At 43.9% G+C, this 21,464-nt stretch overlaps 1 protein-coding gene across 2 annotated transcripts in view; it reads left to right on the top strand.

Moving 5' to 3' along the window:
* The window catches only part of ABCG2 (ATP binding cassette subfamily G member 2 (JR blood group)), a 78,597-nt gene that overhangs the window by 51,274 nt on the left and 5,859 nt on the right, over positions 1–21,464 (top strand). For both annotated transcript variants that reach the window (XM_075544030.1, XM_075544029.1), the window contains exons 10-15: positions 5,722–5,804; positions 10,944–11,033; positions 12,495–12,619; positions 13,794–13,948; positions 18,233–18,322; positions 20,725–20,807. In XM_075544030.1, the coding sequence (XP_075400145.1) occupies positions 5,722–5,804; positions 10,944–11,033; positions 12,495–12,619; positions 13,794–13,948; positions 18,233–18,322; positions 20,725–20,807 (626 nt within the window). The remainder of the gene's footprint in view (positions 1–5,721; positions 5,805–10,943; positions 11,034–12,494; positions 12,620–13,793; positions 13,949–18,232; positions 18,323–20,724; positions 20,808–21,464) is intronic.

The raw sequence follows: 21,464 nt of genomic DNA on the forward strand, positions 1-21,464 counted from the left end.
TTTGAAAGCTGATCTTGAAAATACTTTTAGAACTTTGAAACACCCTCATGATAATACTGACAGGATGCTGTTACAAGACGTCACGTTTTGAATGGAAAAAGAACAAAGCAATGTGAAATGTCCAGTTAGAAATGTGTGGCTGTTTGTAAGGAGCCATGTGGCACAACGTTAAGTGCTCAGCTGCCAACCAAATGGTCGGGAGTTTGAAACCCACCAAACTGTTTGGCGGGGATGAAGAGTGGCAATTAATATCCTTTCATAAAGATTTATAGCCTGGGACAACCTGCAGGCAGCTCTACTCTACCCTTCAGGCTTGGTGTGAGTTAGCCCTATCTCCAAGGTTTGGTTTTTATCAAGTTTATAGACCCCTGAGGCCATACCCACACATGCATATTGACAGTGGTCATTGCTCATGTTTTGAAGCCTGATCTAGGGACATAAGTGTGGTACATTCTGAGGACATTGATCATGTGACTGCACTGATGGAGTTTTTTTCTTTCGAGTTTCTTCCTTAAACACTCTTAGTGAGGAAATTTAATCACATTTCAGAAGTGAATATTTAAACCAAATTCTTTCAAGACCATCGTCTTCATAGCGCACTATCCTGTTCTTCCACAGTGGTTTATTTCATGCACAACTCTCATTAGCAAATTACTTGGAGTTTTGCTACCAATGGACATGGAGTTTAAAAAAAAAACACGGTTTAAAAACTTTTTTTTTAAAACACTGATGGCTCTATGATAGGACAGGGTATTTTGTGTTCACATAGACACACACACACATAAAATCATTTTCTTGCGGTGAAAATGCACATGAGAAAGCTGATGTTACCTCACCCATTTCTACGTGCACAATCGAGTGCCATTGACTACGTCCTTCAAGCTATGCGGCCTTACTTGCTCTTTTTAATATCTGTTCCATGCAAAACAAGTAGCATTTTCTCGAGTAAATTTTTAAAAATCATTTTATAAGGGGTTCATACAACTCTTATCACAATTAATACAAACATCAATTGTGTAAAGCACATTTGTACATTCATTGCCCTCATCATTCTCAAAACATTTGCTCTCCACCTAAGCCCCTTGGCTCAGCTCCTCATATTTTCCCCTCTGCACCACTCCCCCTCCCTCATGAACACTTGATAATTTATAAATTATTATTTTGTCATATCTTTCCCTGGCTGATGTCTCCCTTCACCCAATGTTCTGCTGTCTGTCCCCCAGGGAGAAGGTCACATGTAGATCCTTGTAATCGGTTCCCCCTTTCCAACCCACCCTCCCTCTACGCTCCCGCTCCCAGTATCGCCACTCACACCACTGGTCCTGAAGGATCATATGTCCTGAATTCCCTGTGTTTCCAGTTCCTATCTGTACCAGTGTACATCCTCTGATCTAGACAGATTTGTAAGGTAGAATTGGGATCATGATAGTGGGGGAGGAGAAAGCATTTAGGAACTAGAGGAAAGTTGTATGTTTCATCATTGCTACATCACACCCTGACTGGCTCGTCTCCTCTCCGAGACCCTTCTGTAAGGGGATGTCCAGTGCCTTACAAATGAACTTTAGGTCTCTACTCCACACTCCCCCACTCATTCACTATGGTAAGATTTTTTTTGTTTTGATGATGCCTGATACCTGATCCCCTAAACACCTCGTGATCACACAGGCTGTTGTGCTTCTTCCATGTGGGCTTTGTTGCTTCTGAGCTAGATGGCCACTTGTTTACCTTCAAGTCTTTAAGGCCCCAGGCGCTATATCTTTTGATTGCCGGGCACCATCAGCTTTCTTCACCACATTTGCTTACGCACCCATTTGTCTTAAGAAATTGTATCAAAAAAAAAAAAAAGAAAGAAATTGTATCATGGAGGTGAGCACACATGATATGATTTTTTGTTCTTTGATGCCTGATAACTGATCCCTTTGGCACCTCATGATCGCACAGGCTGGTGTGCTTCTACCATGTGGGCTTTGTTGCTTCTGATCTAGATGGCCACTTATTTACCTTCAAGCATTTAAGACACCAGATGCTATATCTTTTGATAGCCAGGCACCATCAGCTTTCTTAGCCACATTTTCTTATGTACCTGCTTTGGTTTCAGCAGTTGTGTTGAGAGGTGAGCACCATAGAATGCCAATTTAATAGAAGAAAGTATTCTTGCATTGAGGAAGTACTTGAGTGGGGGCCCAATGTCCTTCTGCTACCTTAATACTAAACCTATAAATATATGCACATAAATATATTTCCCCATCCTCATATATAAATATATTTACATATGTACATGCCTTTATTTAGACCTCTACAAATTCCCTTTGCCTCCTAGCTCTTTCCTCTATTTCCTTTGACTTTTCTCTTTTCCCTCTATCACGCTCAGTCTTCATTTGGGTTTCAGAAATTCCTCTTAGTTACATTATCCTGATTGCACCTTACCAGGCCCCCTACACCCTTCTCACCACCGATTTGGGTCACCTGTTGTTCCCTTGTCCCTGGGTTTGTTAACACCACTACCTTTCTCCCCACCTCCCACTTTCCCAAGTCCCCCCCCCGCCCCGAACTGTCAGTCCCGTTGTTTTATCCTCTGGATTGTTCATCCAGCCTATCTTATTTAGACAGATCTGCAGAGATAATAACATGCACAAAAACAAAACAGAGCAAAACCAAGTAACAATATACAATAAAACAACAACAAACCAATGACAAAAAAACAAAACAAGAAAGAAAAACTTATACTTAGTTCAAGGACTATTTGTTGGCCTTTAGGAGTATTTTCCAGTCCAGTCTGTTGGGGCACCTTCAGCATTTCCTGGGGACCTCGCTGCTGCTCTGTTCCCTTACTGTTCTGTTGAACCCCCTTAGTGTTTTACCTCAGTGTGGCGGGATCAGATAGGGTTTAATTCCCACACTGTGTCTCCTGTGTTGTCCCCTGTAGGACTATGGGTCAATGAGGGACATTATGTCTCATAATGGGGTCAGCCATATGGTACTCTCTGTGGACTGGCTGCTCTAATCGGGAACATCGTCCTCAAGGCCTGGCGGGCCAGGATGTGCTCCACTCTCTCCTCCTCCCCCTTCATCTGCTCCCTTGGGCTCTGATCAGATGTGTTCCTCTCCCGGAGCTGCAGATTCAATGTTGTCCTTTGAAATAAATTCTTCTGGGGGGAGGGGCAGGTGTCCATGTAGTAGTTGGGATTGGGGCCGGCCCCTCAGACGTCTCCACTGGTTCCCTACTCCACGCCAGCATGTTGAATTCACATCTTAGAGCACTGGGCTGAAGTCTGGTCCCTCTTTCCCTTTGGAGATATAAACAATACCCTCCCCTTGTGTGGGTTAGTGCCCTGTGGCCCTGCTACCCATTTCTCTTTATTATTGTTGTTGTTGTTGTTGTCTTTCCATACCGCCTTTTTAGGTGTCTACCATATGTATCCCTGGATTCGGTCTGGTCCCTGCCATACTACCTGGTCCTCACCCCAGGAATGTTTGTACACAGTAGCTTTTTCCCTATGCCCCTTTTCCTTTTTTTCTTTTTTAATTTACTTCAGTGGGCTGTGATGTACTTGCCCTTTTTTGCTTGACTTACTTCGCTTAGCATGATTTTCTCCAGTTCTTCCCATGCAGCGATGTGCTTCACATGTTCATCACTGCTTTTTAGTGATGCATAATACTCCATGTATGTATGTAACACAGCTTTTTAATCCATTCGTCAGTTGATGGAAATTTGGGTTATTTCCAACTCCTTTAAATTGTGAACTGTGCCACAATGAACATTGGAGCACAGATGTCTGGCCATGGTTTGTTTCTTGCCTCTCTGGTTATATGCCCAGTAGGGGGATTGCTGGGTCATATGGTAACTCTGTTTCCATCTGTTTTAGGTATCTCCAGATTGATTTCCATAGTGGCTGTACTTGCTTACAGGTTCACCAGCAGTGGATGAGAGTTCCTGTCTCCCCACAGCCCCTCCAACACTTGTTGCTTTCTGATTTTTTGAATTGGGCTACCTTTGAGGGTGTTAGGTAGTACCTCGTTGTTGTTTTAATTTGCATTTCTCTCTCTTATGGCTAAAGATCGGGAACATTTTCTCATATGTTTGTTGGCCATTCGGATTTCTGCCCCCGTGAAACTTCTGTTCAGGTCCTTTGCCCACATCCTCAGTGGGCAATTCGTTTTTTTTCTTTTTGGAAGCTAGCAGAGCATTGAGGATTTTAGTCATACGGCCTTTGTCTGACGTGTCATTGCTAAAGGTGTTTTCCCGGTTCGTGGACTCTCTTATTACTCTCTTGGTGAATTCTTTTGATATACACAGGTGTTTAATCTTCAGTGCATCCCATTTGTCAATTTGTGCCTCCTCTGTGTGTGTGTCCTTCCCTATTTCTGATAATGTGTGTATTCCCTGTTCCAAAGTACTCAAGTTGGTCCCAATTCCCTCGTTGATTGCCCTAATAGTTTTGGGGTTAACTTCAAGGTCTGCGATCCACCTTGGGTTTATTCTTGTGCATGGAGTGAGATAAGGGTCCTGCTTCATTTTTCTGCAGGTAGATGATATCCATTTTTCCCAGCACCAGTTGTTAAAGAGGGCATGTGCTTCCCATTGGATATTTTTTGGGCCCTTATCGAAGATCAGTTGTCTGTATGCTGATGAACCTCAAGTAAATTATGTCATAATCTGGTCCTTAACCTTTTACTTATACATGTGCTTAGGAGGCATTTTATCAATGTTACAAACAGAAAGAGACGCTTATCTGGTTTTCTTAGGAGCCACCAGACAGACTGACTGGGTAGTAGCTGAAGGTAGATAAGAGGATCCAGAGAGCTGGCAGCAGAGGTCTGTACTGTTGGCTGGCAGTCCAGCTGGCTAAGGTTGCTGTGGATAGAGGTTACGGTGATGGAGGAGATGAGTAATAGAAACACACAGATGTACTCAAGGAGAGCTCGCCGCATGTTTTGTAAGAATGACAATGCACTTTTCCAGTACAGGCATCGACTCCCCAGAGTTTGAATTGGCAGTCCCCAGCTCACCCCTACTTCCATGCCGTGCAAATGCCATTGTTAGCAATTGTTTGTACATGTTTTACAATGTGTTATTTTTTAATGTGTTATTATGTTAAAAGTAAAGATATCCTGTTTTTTTACTCAAACCTCTTCAAACAGGCACAAAGGTTCATAGTTCAGGCTAAAATTTCCTAACATTTAGACTTTATTCCATTGCCCAAAACAGTAAAGAGTTACTTAGGTGTTTGCCCTGATCAGCATCTCTATCTGGAATTCCAAGGCCTTATGAAATCACTGGGCATCTTAGCTTCTCCAGTAGGAACGCTGGTGGTATAGTGAGTTATGCAGTGGGCTCTTAACTGCAAGGTCAGCAGTACACACCCACCAACTGCTCCACAGGAGAGATGAGACATTACACTCTAGTATAGGGCTACGGTCTGGGAACCCACAGGGGCAGTTCTACTCTACAGGGTCACTCTGCGTTGGAATGGGCTGTTTTGGGGTAGCTTTTCTACTATTTTGCTTTCTTCTTTTTAAGTCCCCCAAATTCACCAATTACTGTCTATTATTAATTAAACTTAGAAATCAGGATGTCTTATTGTCCCAGACAAAGCCATTTACAATATTTTGGTTACTGAAGAAATCTGATTTTGCAACTATATAGATTATAATAACAAATGATGTGTATGAATTTTTGCTATTGATTTAAAATATCTTTCCTTTTTTTTCTTTTTAAAGATAATTGTCACAATCCTCTTAGGACTGGTTATAGGGGCTATTTTCTATGGATTGAAAAATGATCAAACTGGTATCCAGAATAGGTAAGTAAATTTGTCCTTGATTTTCAAAAGTGCTACAATTGTTTTCCAGCATAAGGAAATTCATTAATAATTTGCATTTGAGATAAATACAGGATTGATGCTCTTTCGTTGAGGAAGTAGATCTGAGGCACGGATCAGTGAATGGAAAGCTAATGGAAAAGTTACTTTTTTTGTTCTGCTTTGTAAATTTGACTGGGAGACCAATGGGGCTCAGTTTTTGCTTGTTTGTTTTGTAGTCCTTTAATGGTTATCAGTGTTGTGATCCTTATCTGGTTTCGATTTAATGTGCCCTTAAAAAATTTACTACATGATGAGACAAAAAAAAAGGTTTTACTTTGGTTAATTGAGAATAAACACAGCAGAACATATATCAGTTCAACAACTTCTACTTGTCCAATTCCATTGCACTGATGATGGTCCTCGATCGTGCAGTCGCCCTCACCCTCCGTTCGGAGTTGCTCCTCCCCACTCAGATAATACACGCCCTGTTCCATGTTTCCTATCTCATCTTCCGAGGGGCTGTGGCCAATTTGATCCCATAGAGATAGCTTCTTCAAAAAACATAATGCTCAAGGCAGATATTCCTTCCACTGGTTAAGTTACTCTTTGGTTTTACAGCGATTTAGGGTTAAGACAGTGGTTCTCAATCTTCCTAATGCTGCAACCCATTAATACAGTTCCTCATGTTTGATGACTCCCACATTTTATGGTTAAATAACCATACAGCTATTTTCGTTGCTACTTCACAACTGTGATTTTGCTACTGTTATGAATCGGGCGACCCCGGTGAAAGGGTCATGCAACCCCCTAAGGGGCTGCGACCCACAGGTTGAGAACCACTGGGTTCAGGTTTAAAGATGATCATGAGGACAGTCTTTGATGAACTCCACCTTATTCTGATCACCACCACCACCTGCTTGTCAATTAATCTTAATTGTGGTGGCTTGCTTATGGCTGTGATACTGGAAGCGATACCACTGGCAATTCAAATAGCAGCAAGGTCATCCATGGTGAACAGATTTCAGGGGAATTCTAGCCAAGATAGGCGAGGAAGAAAGATCCAGCGATCTTCTTGTAAACATTAACTAGCCAATGAAAAGCTCTCAGGGGTCCCAGCAGAATGATGTCTGATATAGTGCTGGAAGGTGAGTCCCCTAGGTTAGCAGTCATGTAAAATACACAGCATTAGACTGGACTGGACCATAGCAGTGAGCATGCAGGGGATGCGGCGTGGACAGTCTTGGTTTCGCTCGCTCTGCTGCACAGGGCTCACCATGAGTTGGAGCCAACGTGAAGGCAGGTAACAGCACCTGCTGTGCTGAACTTATTAGGCGCTCAGCAGACTGCAGACTGCTCAGGTGCTCATGGAGGGAGAGTGCTGGAAGTAGCACACATTGGGCTTATCTTCTGACACCCATCTTCCCAGGTCATCCTCCCAAGGGCCAAAGGGGGGGGTGGTGGATGGTCTTAGCCTCACTTCACTGTTGAGGGAAGTTGGAGGAGCTTAAGTCAAACCTATGCTGAGGTCCAGGAAAGGTTAATTGCTTTTGAAAGAAAGAAAGAATGCGTGTGAAATTCCTGACTCTGAGGAATGAATTGTTGTCTGTGTGGAATCAAGTAGTGTCGTTTGTAATGCAGCTCTTTTCCAGGGCTGTGTCATTTTTTTAAAAAAAATCATTTTATTGGGGGCTGGCTATGTCATTTTTTATTGCTGTACCTTCGTTATCTCTTTACCCACCCTAAGGGCTGTACACACACTCGCCTCCAAGTCTCCAAACCTGTTACTAATTGATGGCTCTGCAGTGGTCGTTTGTAACCCTACACAGAGCCTACCACATGGTCTAGAGCGGGTGTCCTCAAACTACAGCCCACCGCCAACATGCGGCCCGCCGAGGACATTTATCCGGCCTGCAGGGTGTTTTTTCCCCATTTTTTTTTTTACTTCAAAATAAGATATGTGCAGTGTGCCTAGGAATTTATTCATAGTGTTGTTTTTTTTAAACTAGAGTCCGGCCCTCCAACAAGTCTGAGGGACAGTGAACTGGTCCCCTGTTAAAAAGTTTGAGGACTCCTGGTCTAGAGTGTGCCTTTTATGTTGGATACCAGGAAACATTTGGAAAAAATACTGGAACAACTGAATAGGACATAAGTCTTACTTGAACTTTTAATTTTCACGAGTTGGCTATCACTTTCAATAAGAATTGAGGCTCTGTACATGTGGCTGTTGCGTGTGGTTCTACAACTGATGAAAAAATTCTTCTTTTTTTTTTAGTTTGAGAACCTTTCCTTGATTTTTTTTACCTTAGTGGCCTCTTATGATGTTTGCCCTTTTGTGATTAAGTGATCTCATACCTGCTGATTATTTTGATTCTAATTAAAATTTAACAAAATACTCTAGCATCACCTCTAGCACCAGATCCTGAAATGCAAACTTGTAGTAGTGAAACTTAGTTTTTGATTATTTGAAGTTGCTTGGAAAGTTCTTGGTTTGGTATTAACTAGCCCAGAGATGGAAATGCTCTCTTTGCTAGTCTCTAAGAAAAACTGGGCTTCGATCTTGTGTCAGGTGTAATCTTGCAGGAGAAAGGTGAGGCACTGCTTCTACAAACATTTACAGCCTTGGACACCCGAGAGAGCAGTTCTAACCTGCCCTAAAGAGCCGCCGCGGGCCAAGAGCTGCTGGATCGACAGTGGGTAGAAAATCAGCTTCTTTGATCTTGAGAGCTGCCTCTGGCGTGCTTGCCATGCTGTGATGGTAGCTGCATGCGCCCGCGTATGTTGAGAAAAGGGGCGCTTTTAACGCAGTGTTAGGGCCTGTAAGTAGATATGACGCACGTGGACTGCCACCTTGGAACCGTGTTCACCCCTTGTCAAGTGGATTCCACCTTGCGGTGCCCTCCTCAGTCTGTCCAAGGAGAACAGACCCTTCCACTGGGTTTTCAATGGATCCTGGTTTTGGAAGTAGATCCGCACACCTTAATTTGGAGGCCCCTCAGGGGGGTTTTGAACCAGCGTTTCAAATAGCAACCAAGGGTGTCAGCCGTTTGCACCACCCAGGGGCTCCTGAAGACAATGGGCATCCCGTCACTTCCCTAACAGCCACGCCTTTAATGGAAATAAATTATGCTATGATTTAGAGGGAATTTCACTCTTTTTTGAGAATCAATCTGAGCATCACCACATTGGTAAGTAGGTGTCGCACTTAATTAACCAAATGAGGTGAAATCTAGCTGTTGATTGGAGTTGGCTTTCAACTTGCTGTGAGCTGTACAGGCATACTCTGTGTGGTGGCAATTTTATGGGTGGCAGTTTTGCACTGAATAAATCCATGGACACCATTTTTCCAGCAGCACATGCTCCTGTTGTGTATCTGGCTCACACTCTGATAATTCTCCGTCTTTGGGACTTTCTCATCATGCCATTATACACTGAACAAGCCACTCTGCAGTGTAGGCATAGCTTTTTAATGTGCATTGGGAAACCAGAAGAAAAAAGTGGTGTGATTCACTGGATTGCTACACTCACTGGATTGTGATGGTCTGGAACGGAACCTGTATTATCTTGGCACTATGCCTGTGTGGGCTGTACAGACAGTTACATAGCCATTTGTGTAAACAAACAAACAAACAAACACATAAACTCAAAGCCACTGCTACAGTCAATTCTGACTAATCATGACCTACAGGACAAGGTAAAACTGCTCTGTGACTAATTCTTAACGGGAATAGAAAGCCTCATCTTTCTCGCTCGGAGTGGCTGGTGGTTTTGAACTGCTGATCTTGTTTTCAGCCCAACATGTAATCCACGGTGTCACCAGGCTTCCCTCATCTGGGTGCTCACTGCACTGACCCCGTGCCCACTCCTAGCCACCGTACCGGCCAGGGTGGACCGGCCTCTGTGAGTTTCTGAAACCAACTCTTTATGGGAGTAGAAAGCCCTGCCTTTCTCCCGAAGTCAGTATTCTAAGCCTAGCTATTTTCTGTTCGGTTTAGTTACTGTATAACTATTTACTCTTTAAAGCCGCCAAGTTACCAGTTCCTTATTTGCCATCTGTAAAGGAAAATGACTTCCGCACAATGGATTGTCTCTTTCTCTCCTTTCTTTAAAAAAAAAATAAAATAAAAGTTAGTAGTGGTTCTTCACTTGGCTTTTCCCCTTTGGAAATGTTCTCTTTGTATGTGAGTTAAAAGATGTGCCACATATCTGACTTCAGTTTCATCTCACAGTCTGAATTCTATTAAGTTATGCGGGGACGAGGGAAGGCCTGGTCCTGATGTAGGGATGTTGACACATGTTCCTGAAGTTCATGTTTCTAGTAAGTGCAGGTTAACTGAGTGCTTTGTTTTCTAAGAGGAGCCCCCATGGCACAGGGTTAAGCACATCTGCCCTCAATAACTTTCACAGCCTGAGAAAGCCCTGTGCTACTCTTCCCTGCTGGGTGGCTATGCGTCAGAATAGGCTTGATGGCAGCGAGTTTTGGGTTCTTTTGCAAACTTCACTGAGAAGTAAGCCTTAATTGGCCTTCACAGGAACACAAAGTCTGTTTTTTTTCCTTCTTTCTTTCTTTTAAGTTTTTATTTATTTTTCTTTTTAATTTAACCGATACGCATTGCTTTGCTTTGGTTTTTGAGCCTTTGGGAAACCACGGGTCCTTGTCAGATGGTCTAGCAGTGTCCCAGGCTGATGTGAAGGCTCTGTCGAGAGTGTGTGCTGCTTGTAGATAAAGAGGCGTTGTTGGATGTGCCTCGCTCTTTCTCATTGTGCTCACAAAGATGTGACTTTCTTATTTACCCACCTACAACGCGAGGGGCTCGCGGGACGAGCGGTGTGTTGAGCCCGGCCGGCTTTATCGAGTTCTTTGCTATTCGGTGACTGCATTGGGCACTTGGCATGTTGGTGAGTTCAACTTCAAGGTGGACAGGGTTCTAATGGTCTAGGACAGTGACTTCCAAAATGTGCCAAGTGGAATCCCAGAGCTGCCTGGTGAGGAGACACAGCTTCCTTCTCAGTTTCAGCCAGAGAGCGACCGCCCCCGCCCCCCAACATGACGAAGCATCATTTGGGAAATTGTTTTGCTGCCAGGTTGTTGATGCTGTTTCCTTGACTACAGTGCTTCTGCTCCCTCCCCCTTCATGCCAGGACCGGGGTGCTCTTCTTCCTGGTGACCAACCAGTGTTTCAGCAGTATATCGGTGGTGGAGCTCTTCGTGGTCGAGAAAAAGCTCTTCATGTAAGTCCGTTTCCGCCCTGAGCAGAGCAGAGGAGTGGGTCTAGCAGCAGAGGTCTGCGTTCAACTGGTCGCATCTAGAACTGGGCCAGCGATGGGATCCCAAGACCAGCCAATGCGAATCGAGGAAGAGCAGCCAGTGGTTAGAGGAGAGTCAGGAGCGGGGGACCAGGACCCTGCTTCCAGGTTGGGTTTGATTGGCACGTCCAAACGCTGCCGACGAAGCAAGCGGCAAAGGGCCAGATCAGCCTCTCTGGCTCATAGACAATGGCAGGTCACGGTGACCCTGGCAGCAGACGTCTGAGAGGACTGACAGACCCATTGTGGTGGCATGGAAAGCAAGTTGGAGGTGGGGAGGTAAGGTTGAAGAAGGATGTAGCCACAGCTGGCTTGATTGAAAGAGGAGAGGGGAAGAGGGGAAGGGCAGAGGCAGCCTTATGGTCAAGGGTGGGCCGCGTGTTTCTTGGGTTTTTCAAAGAAGATATTCCCCCCGTGTTTGTATGCGGAGGAAAGGAATTACCAGAGAGCCAAAGCCCAACCAAACTCACTGTCATTGAGTCGATGCCGACTCATGGCGACCCTATAGGACAGGGTGGAGCTGCTCCTGTGAGTTTCCGGGGTTGCCGTTGAATTACTGGAGTAGAAAGCACCGTCTCTCTCCAGAGAAGTGGCTGATGGTTTTGAACTGATGACCTTGTGGTTCGCAGACCAATGCGTAACCAACTATGCCACCAGGGCTCGTTAGAGAGCAAGAGTGAAGATATTGGAGCGAGAGTTTGGAATTACAACTGGAAGTTGTCAGGAAGGGGAGGATCTTGAATGGTACCCCTCACTGTCAAGGAATTGAACCCTACTCAGAGCTGGAGAGGGGCCGAAATAGCTAACAGAAGGGTATGGTTGGGAGGCTTTTATGTTTCAAAGATGTGCCATTATCCTTTTTTTAAAACATGAGTTGAAGAAGTAAGAAGAGTAGCATGAAGCTGCAGTCTTGGTGGGCTTGGAGAGCTGTAGCGGTCCCTTCTAGCACCTTATAAAGGGAAGTCTGGACTAATGCGATCAGCTCCTGTAGGCAAATTAGTCCCCCAGCACCCAGGGTGTGAAAGAGCCTCCTCAGGGAGAGAGGCTACTCAGAACCTGTGCACCTGATGCAGGCATCGGGGAAGCTCAGCAGATGATATCCGGAGGGAGCTCTGTAATGAGAAGAGGGCTCATTACACAGAGCTTTGTGAGCTGGTGTCTTAGCGGAGGCTCCCACCCGAGACGGCAGCTAAAGCAGCTAGGGATGCAGGGCCCAGTGGGCCTGGTTCTGAGGAAGCTGGAAGGAACCATTAGCCTCCCGAGTAAGAGCAGAAGCCCGCACAGCAAGCAATGTGACCGTCTGGGTATGTCTTAAAATCTCAGCTACCATCTCGGTGCCTGTGTTCATCGGTGTCAGCTCACGTGATGCCTGTTTCTGTTCTCCAGACACGAATATATCAGTGGATATTACAGAGTGTCGACTTACTTCTTTGGAAAACTGCTGTCTGATTTACTGCCCATGAGGATGCTACCAAGTGTTATATTTACTTGTATCATATATTTCTTGTTAGGTAAGTATCAAGGAAAAAGGTGTGTGTGTGTGTGTGTGTGTGTGTGTGTGTGTTTAGTCTTGGACATGAGGGGAAGCCAGTTTCTTTTCACAGACATGTGTTTGGTTCGCTAAATCATAACCCAGCCTGTAAGGGAGCATCTGTCCATCCGTGATATAATCTCTGAGCTGTCTGTCCACTGCAGGCGGGCATGACCAGGCTTTCCCCAACCTGGACTTTGAAAACTTGGTATAAAGCTAAGAGATGGGTTGTTCTCGATAGTGAGAGAAAATGGTGGCCCAGGAGGCTGCTTGGCTCCATGAACTCGCGGCCTTGTGTGAGAGGTGTAGGAGACTTGCTTAATTCGTTCGTCACATCAGAATTGTCAGCTGTTTCTCTGAAATCATTGCATGTACTCGTGCACCAGAAATATGTGTTTCCCCGAAAGTAGTACAGGATACACAGTTGACTTGGTCGGTCCCTTCCATTTTGTAAATGCAAGGTGGGCCATGAAGAATTAGTCATAGAAGCTGCATCTCCACATTTTTGTGTCTGTAGGGTGGTGGTGGTGGGCGCATTTAATGTATTCATTTATTCACCCATTGTTTATTAAGAGCCTATCAGGCAGCCTCCTGTGTGGCGCAAACAATTTGTCCTTTGCTGCTAACCAAAAGGTTGGGAGTTCAAACCCATCCACGGGCACTATGACCATCCAATTCTGCCAAGATTGTTATTTGCTGAGTACCATTAAATTGATTTTCAGCCCATAAGAACCCCTTGATTAGCAATCTAGTGTGACCCCATAGTATTAGCCTACTACAGTTTGCAATCAGGAGCTGTGGTGGCGGGTGCAGTGGGCTACTGCTGACCTTGTGGTCACGCCTATTGAGTTACTCACTACACATCTGTGTTCCTTAGGGACCCTATGAGAAAGAGTCAAACTGCTCGTTGGGTATCCAAGACGAGAAAACCTTTATGGGGGCAGTCAGCCTCGACTTTCTCTCAAGGAGTGGTGAGTGAGTGTGAACCACCCACCTCACAGCGAATTGACTGACAGTTAACCCTCTGCACCCGAGGGCTCCTTACTCTGGCACGCTCTTCTCCACATAATGCTGTGCCGTCTGTGTAGTGGACAATTCAAAGGATAGGCTTCATTGCGCAGCTGGGTCACCTCCCTTTTTTCTTCCTTGTTTAGGATTGAAACCAACGGCGGCGGCCTTCTTCGTCATGATGTTCACTCTTGTCATGGTGGCTTATTCAGCCAGCTCCATGGGATTGGCCATAGCAGCAGGGCAGAGTGTGGTATCCATAGCGACCCTGCTCATGACCATTTGTTTTGTGTTCATGATGGTAAGTAGGAACTTGCTTTCCTGAGAAGTAGTTTCTTCTTCATTAGTCTCTCTCCTCAATTCACTTACCAAGTCAAACTTCTGTGAGTATTCTGAAAATGGGACCCTGACATTTCAAAGAGCAGAAAAGGCTAGATGGGAGGAAGCTCTCTTAAACCTGACAGTTTGGTTAGCTGACTTTCATGTGCATGATGGAGAATTATTGGTGTATGGTTTGATGTACTATTCTCCGAGCTAAAGTTAGGCTCTGTGAAACACAGGAAAGCGCGTGTCATGCGCCATGCACATGCTGCATTATCTGGGTTCCTGATATGCTCTTATATCAGGATATGTTTGACAATCATTTTTGGCAGAGACTTCTTTAATTTTAATCTTTTTGCTGATAGATGCTGTCCAGCAGATTCTGACTTCCAATCACCTAATGTAACAGAGTAGACCTGCCCCATATGGTTTTCTTGGCTGTAATCCTTAAGTGCTCCCTATCAGCCAGAGAGTTACTGTGTTTCTCTCAGACTACAGGAAGTAAACGGGCATGCTTAGCCTGTTTACTGAATGTGCACTTTTTTTTGCTAGGAGTAGGAGTGAATGACTTTACATGATCCATAAATATCACCCCTCTTAATGTGTTTCCCCTGCATTTTCCTTGTTACTCGGTGGGGGGTGGGGTGGGCGTATTTCTATTGGTTCAGTCACCCGTCTTACACAACAATATCATGCAATCTTTAGTGTCGTTTCTATCACCAAAGCCATGTTTTCCAACGATTGAGCCTCCTTCTTTGTTTTCAACCTTGGTACCCCAATTATTAGTTGCTTCGGTATTCCTTGATTGCATGATTGATGCATGATTGATGCATTTTAGACTTCAGAGCAGTCTTTTTTCCAACTGTATCACGATGACTCTAAAAATAGACATCATCCAGTGGAGTATGTAGAAATCAAGTTGATTATGACTGAAGGAAGAGATAGTGGAGAAGCTCAATATAACCAATCAGAACAAGGTCAGAGGCTGATGATGGAATGTGCCATCTGTTGTGCATAAACAAGTCTAAGTAGAAGTAGAAGAAAATGGAAACAATCCCACGGGTGTATATCCCTCCTGAATGCAGAGACCATCTCAAGAAGAGATGTGATGCCATGAACAGCAACGAGCAAAGAGCAGATGGACTGTGGGGTGGCACCAAAGATATCAGACACAGAGAGCAAAGATCATTTGGAAAAGAGGATGTCAGAAAAGACTGACAAACGCTCTTGAGCACAGAAAAGCAAATGAAAACTGAAGAAGTGAATGAGATGACCAGAAGACTTCAAAGAGTGGCATTTATGAGTAAGGTATTTTAATGAAATGTGAAAATATCAGGACATAGAAAACCAAAATGGAAGAACATGTTTAGCATTTCTCCAGGAGAAAGACCTGAGGAAAAAAACAAGCAAACAACAAAACAAAACCTTAACTTGCCAAATTAAGGATTCTATGGGCACAATAATGAACCATGCAGGAAGCCATAGAGGAAGATAGAAGGAATGTATACAGTCACTGTACCAAAAATTAATTAGTTGATGTTCAGCCATTTCAAGAGGTGGTGGATGATCAGGAATTCCCAGCTGAACTGAAGGCATGCGCCAAATGCAAGGCTCCAGGAATTGATTGGCAATACCAATTGAGATCGATCCACCATCAGATGCAGCTCTGGAAGTTCTCTTTGTCTTTGCCAAGAAATGTGGCGTTACCTGGCCGGCTTCCTGGAAGAGACCCATAGTCGTGCCCATTTCCAAGAGAAGTGATCCAGCCGAGTGCAGGTTGACATGCAGCCACCCCGAAGGACTCCGCAACTGGCAGGGTGGCTGTGGGGAAGGTCCAGAGCGGGCGGCGTTGAGTTGTGCATGGAATCACTAATGAGTCAGGAGGAGCTAGACTGCACCTAACAACAACAGATTGTATTGATTTTGTTGTTGAGAATACTGGCCTCAGGTGGCTTTGAATTCCTGGGTTATGCACACAGCAAATCATATGCTGATTCAATTTCTCTATGCGCAATTTACTTACATTCCTTAAGTTGTGTGACTATTAGCAACACAGTTCTTACCAAAGTTTAATTCTTCCATGCCGAGTTTGAAAATTACCAATCTAAACATTGTTGAGTTCGTGACAGACATTATTGAGATAGTTTGTTTTCTATTATGTCATTGAATTATTTGTTGATAGAAACATTGATTTAATAAGTATACTGATATGCTATTAAGGGTTTCACTGTAGAATGTTAAAAATAGTCATAACTATGTTTTTCTCGGAGATGCTGTGTATTGTGTACTAAGCACTTGGCTTCAGGGTTTCAAGAAGTGGAAAATGGAGTTGAAAGATAAGGGATGTTTCCATGAACTTTTTAAAGTCCTCTAATCTCTCCAGCAACCTTGTCACTGGATGCCTGTTCCTATATGGCGGTTGTGTGTCTTCTCTTGTTCTTGTTTAATGAGAATTAACCCTAGAAGAGCTCTGCTCCTTATGTCAGATGGTAGGATTTTATTTTCTGAACCCAAAGTTAACATCTTAGAAGTTTCATCTTGGATTTTCACTGTTTCTACTTAGAGTGTAAATTTCACAAAATTTCAGCGCTGTGCCTCTGTATATTAACTGGCACTTCCAGTTTTTGAGAAGCAGATATATTTACTTTTGTAGGTGCCTATTTGGGCATTTTAGCTGAATTTTGAACAGAGCAGAGCCTGGAAGGGCGCCCTGTTGCATATTGATGCCCCGTGACATACTCTCTCTGTGGCTGTATGCCATTGAGTTGATTCTGTCTCTTAGTGACCCCATAGAGGACAAAGCACAACCACCCAAAAGCATTTTCTAGGCTGTAATCTTTACTGGAGCTCTTCACTAGGGCTTTTATTCAGGGAGCAACTGGTGGATTTGAATCCCTGACTTTTCATTTAGAAGCTGAGCACTTTATCCATTGTGTCACCAAGGGCCCTTCATATATGAGTAAAATATCCCCAAACCAAACTTGCTGCTTTCAAGTCCTTGCTGACCCATAGAGGACAGGCTAGAACTGCCCCTGTGAGTTTCTGAGATTATAACTGATTATGGAAGTAGAAAGCCCTGGCTTTCTCCCTTGGAGAGGCTGGTAGTTTTGAACTGCTGACCTCATGGATTGATGCCCAACAAGTAACCACTATGCTACCATGACTAGTAATAACTAAAACTAGTAGCCAGTTGTCATCAGTTGATGTGTGTCAGGAGTAGAACTGGGCACTGTAAGGTTTTCAGCAGCTGATTCTTCAGTAGTCACCAGGCTTTTTCTTCTGGGGCACCTCTGGGAACCCAGACTTGTAGGCCTTCTGTTAGCGACTGACCATCTGAACCGTTAGCACCAGTGCCAGCTATGAGAAGTGTCCTGTGGATCTCATAGTACTTGTTAGCCTTTTGCTGGGAGGGACCGCCTTGGCATCTCCAATGTGGTACTACTTCTTGATGGCTATAGATGAACCTATTGACTGAGTTTATGCAACAGGACTGTGGACTATTAGTTGCTCTGCACCAGTTCCAGTCTCCGTGAGCTTCTTAGACCTGCATCCTGAAATCCGAATTACTCTTAAAATCATGCGGAGAGACAATGCAAGCCATGGTCAAGGCAAACCCTGCTGTGGTACAGGGATCAAAAGGGCCTCGAGAGACCTGGGCCATGGTGTGTTATGTGTTCTGAGAGAACCATGCTTGCTGAGGTGCGATGCGTGTTGTTAGTTGCCATCAAGTCCTTTCTGAATCTGTGGTGATGCTAAGTGTGCTGAGTAAAATGCTCCAAATGGTTTTCAAGGATGTGGCTGGCATTGCAGAAGTCTGTTGCCAACCTTGTCTTCTGAGACACCCCTAGGTGGGTTAGAACCAGCCACCTTTGCGCTTGTGGTTGAGTACTTAACCATTTTCCCCACTGAGAGGCTCTTTCATCTTTAAGCTACTCACTGCTTACTGACCTTCTGTTGTCTGCAGGCACAAAGAAAGGTGAAGAGCTATCGGGACTATTAGGAGCTTCCAAAGAATAGAAAAAAAAAGTAAAGATGACGAGTCTAGTATCTCAAGCATAGACAGTCCCAACTCTCTAAGTGTTATAAATAGGAAGGTATGCTACATACTTTGATTGAATGCCAAGAACTTCCAGAAAGAGTTGACTTCAAGCAGACATCATTGCGAGGGAGCGTGAAGAGCGCATCGTGCCACACAGCCACCACTACACCGTGCTGCCGAGTGACCCATCTGTTCTGACTCTGGGTGTTTGTTTTCCTTTGGTAGATGTTCTCAGGGCTGTTGGTGAACCTCACAACCATTGTGCCTTGGCTCTCATGGCTTCAGTACTTAAGCATTCCCCGATATGGCTTTGCGGTAAGTGTTTCTGTGTCTGGATACTGCGATGTGTGTTTAAGTTTGGGTTCTAAGCAAAGAACAAGCAAAAGAAAGTCTGCCTTTTGTCTCTGGCCATGAGCTATGAAGATCCTCCCTTCAGGAGCCTCCTTCTTGGGAACAATGAATAAGCCTTTCTTAGTTGTCTAGCATCATCACTTGTAGTATTGCTCAGTTGTCATATTGTTGTTTGAGGGAAGTGCAGAGTAGGGAGATAATTCATGGTGAAGAAGAAAGAGTCAGCAATTGCTGATGCAGAAAAAAAACAATTGTTAGCTTTCAGTGAAATAGAAAATGAATGGGAAATTGGAAGGTGAAAATACAGTTTTTTATATTGAAGATACAATAAGATTCTATATTACTTACCCCATCCACCCTCTAGCCTTGCTCTTGCCCCTTCAGACTTCTTTTTGTTCCTAAAACTCAAAGGACATTTAAACAGAACATGATTGGAGTCCTTCAGGATGCCCAAACTATCTTAATATAGTATAAGGGTAAGTCAGAAAACATTGATTCTATGGACCTGTTTGTGTATTGAAGACAAAACTGATCTCTGAGATCAGCAGATGACTATGGACAAATTCTCTCCATAATGTGCTTGTCTTAGCCCAATCAAAGCTGTGGCTTCTGAGGGAATCTGCTGGGCTAATTAAATTCAAGGCCAAGGGCTCAGCTCAAAAGGTATGGCAATTGTTAAAGGGGGTGTCTAAGGGTCATCTTGATAGATTTTCTAGAAGGATAGAAGGCTATCATGGGGCCTTATTATGAAGACCTCTTTTCTTTTTTAATGGAAACCATATTGGTTAGGAAAATGACTCAGTAATTTTTTTCCATCATAACTATGTACCTGCTCATTCTTCGATGATAGTAAGGGTTGTCTTACACGAATTTCCTTGGGAAACATTATCCTATCCACTCTACCGCCCTGATCTTGCTCTTTCAGACTCCTTTTATTTTCAAAACTCAACCCTTGAAAGCACATAATTTGGGTCCGTTCAGGATGCTAAAACTGGCACTTTGATATGTTGTAAATAAGGTGGAGACACAGACTTCAGAAGTTGATGGGCCTACATGGAAGACATGCCAAGAAACAGTACCTTCGATATGAAAATAATAATAATTTATAATCTATCAAGGGGTCATGAGGGTGGGGAGAAAGGGGGAAAATGAGGAGCTGATACCAAGGGCTCAATGGAAAGTGATTGTCTAGAAAAGAATAATAGCAACATATGTACAAATATGCATGATACAATAGATATATGGATTTGTAATAAGAATTTGACAAGCCCTCAATAAAATGATTTTTAGAAAATAAATAGTACCTTCATGCATTGATACTCTTTTGTTCATTTGCTTGCTTTTGATACTTTTGTTTCACAGCAATAAAGATTGCTGTGATTTTCTGGCAAATATATAAAGCACAAAGGAATATAATAGCTAATTAATCCACACAGAAGATGGGAGGGCTCAGTTCAACTCACTTCCGTGGAACAGTTAATATACTGGAGATCCTTTAACTCACAAGGGCTGCTGGGTTCTAGGTCAAGAAAGCAGACAGCTGGATCTTCCCTCAGGCAATGCAGGCAGTCTGCCCACAGGCAGCAAACAACAGGGCAGGTCACCAACAGTTAGCAGCTCAGGAGCTTAGCAAAACAGACCCAGATGGGATATCGAACTCAAGCAGTGCAAGACAACAGGATCCACCAGCCTCAAGCTCAAGCAAGGTACACACCAGAAGCGTGGCAAAGCAGGTCTCGAAGGAACCTCAAGCTCTAGCGACACAATCCATGGGTTGGGGTTCCCCCAGGTAGTGTAGCTCACAAGTTGAGGCAGAGAACTAGCTAAAGCAGCCTCATGCTGGTCCCATCAACAGAAAGCAAGAGAAAGAGGGGTGAGTCTTGCCGAGCCATTTATCTCTTTGCCCTCCAATCAAACTGCGACCTTATTAATCCCACATGTTCCTTTTGGTCAGGTTGGTACAATAAACCTACCTATCACACCCTGGTATAACTGAGTTTCTAGAGTCCAAGAATTATAACTAGTTTTGATGAAAATCAAACAATAATTATACAAAAGATTGATGACATGAATGAGCAGTATTCATGGAGCACTGATATATTATTTCATTATAGTATTTAGGGGATGACAACATTGAGAAAAGGGCCAGTGTTTTGACCACTACTTTGTTTCATTGGTATTAGAAGCCAACATTTCAACTGTTGGCAGTTTGATCACCATTGCTATAATGTGACCAAGTCTGTGAATGTGAAACCTACCTAGTATATGAAATTAACAGTACAAATAATCATGATTGATAACTATTTGGAAATATTTGAAATGTATACCTGTTGACCTTTTCGTCTCTCTCCCCCATTTTGTTGTAGGCTTTAGAATATAATGAATTTGTGGGACTACAGTTCTGCCCAGGCTTAAATGAAACAACAAACAATACCTGTGACTTTGCAATGTAAGTATCCCTTAAGAATTACATGGGGTTGCTGGCTACTATAGCTTGCCCTGGAAAGGATCCTGTCCTTAGATCTGGTCTGACTTCTTTCAGGATCACTGAACTCTTCTCAGAGCTCAAGTTTACTCCTCCATAAAATCAGATACTGCCCGTGTCTAGTGCCTTGTGTAGCGAATGACAAGTCTTTGTACGTTGAAAAGTCTATTTCCTTTGAGTAAATGTTTCTTATGTACTGCTCCTTGTAGAGACCTAGGAGAGGAGCCCTAGGGGCACAGTGGTTAAAGACTTTACCAAGTGCCAACCAAACAATGGGCCATTCATCCCCCCCCCCTCAGCCCCGCCCAGATGCTCTACAAGAGACAGACGAGGCCATGTGCTTCCATGAGATGTAAAGCCTTGGACACCTGTGGGGGCAATTCTACTGCTTCCTGCAAGGTCGCTAAGGCTCACAATTGATTCACCGATTGGAGTTTCATTTTGATCTGAACTGCATGTGGATAACTCTTAGCCCCATGTGGGCCAGTCGGAAGACCTTAAAAAGCAGCAGTGGCATTTAATCCAAAGAACCAAACCCACTGAAATTGGGTCCTAACTCTCAGTGATGCAATCAGGGGTTCCCAAGGCTGTAAATCTTTGTAGGAGTAGACAGCCTTGTCT

This window comes from Tenrec ecaudatus, chromosome 3 (assembly GCF_050624435.1).
Source record: "Tenrec ecaudatus isolate mTenEca1 chromosome 3, mTenEca1.hap1, whole genome shotgun sequence".
In the NCBI taxonomy this organism is placed as follows: Eukaryota; Metazoa; Chordata; class Mammalia; order Afrosoricida; family Tenrecidae; genus Tenrec; species Tenrec ecaudatus.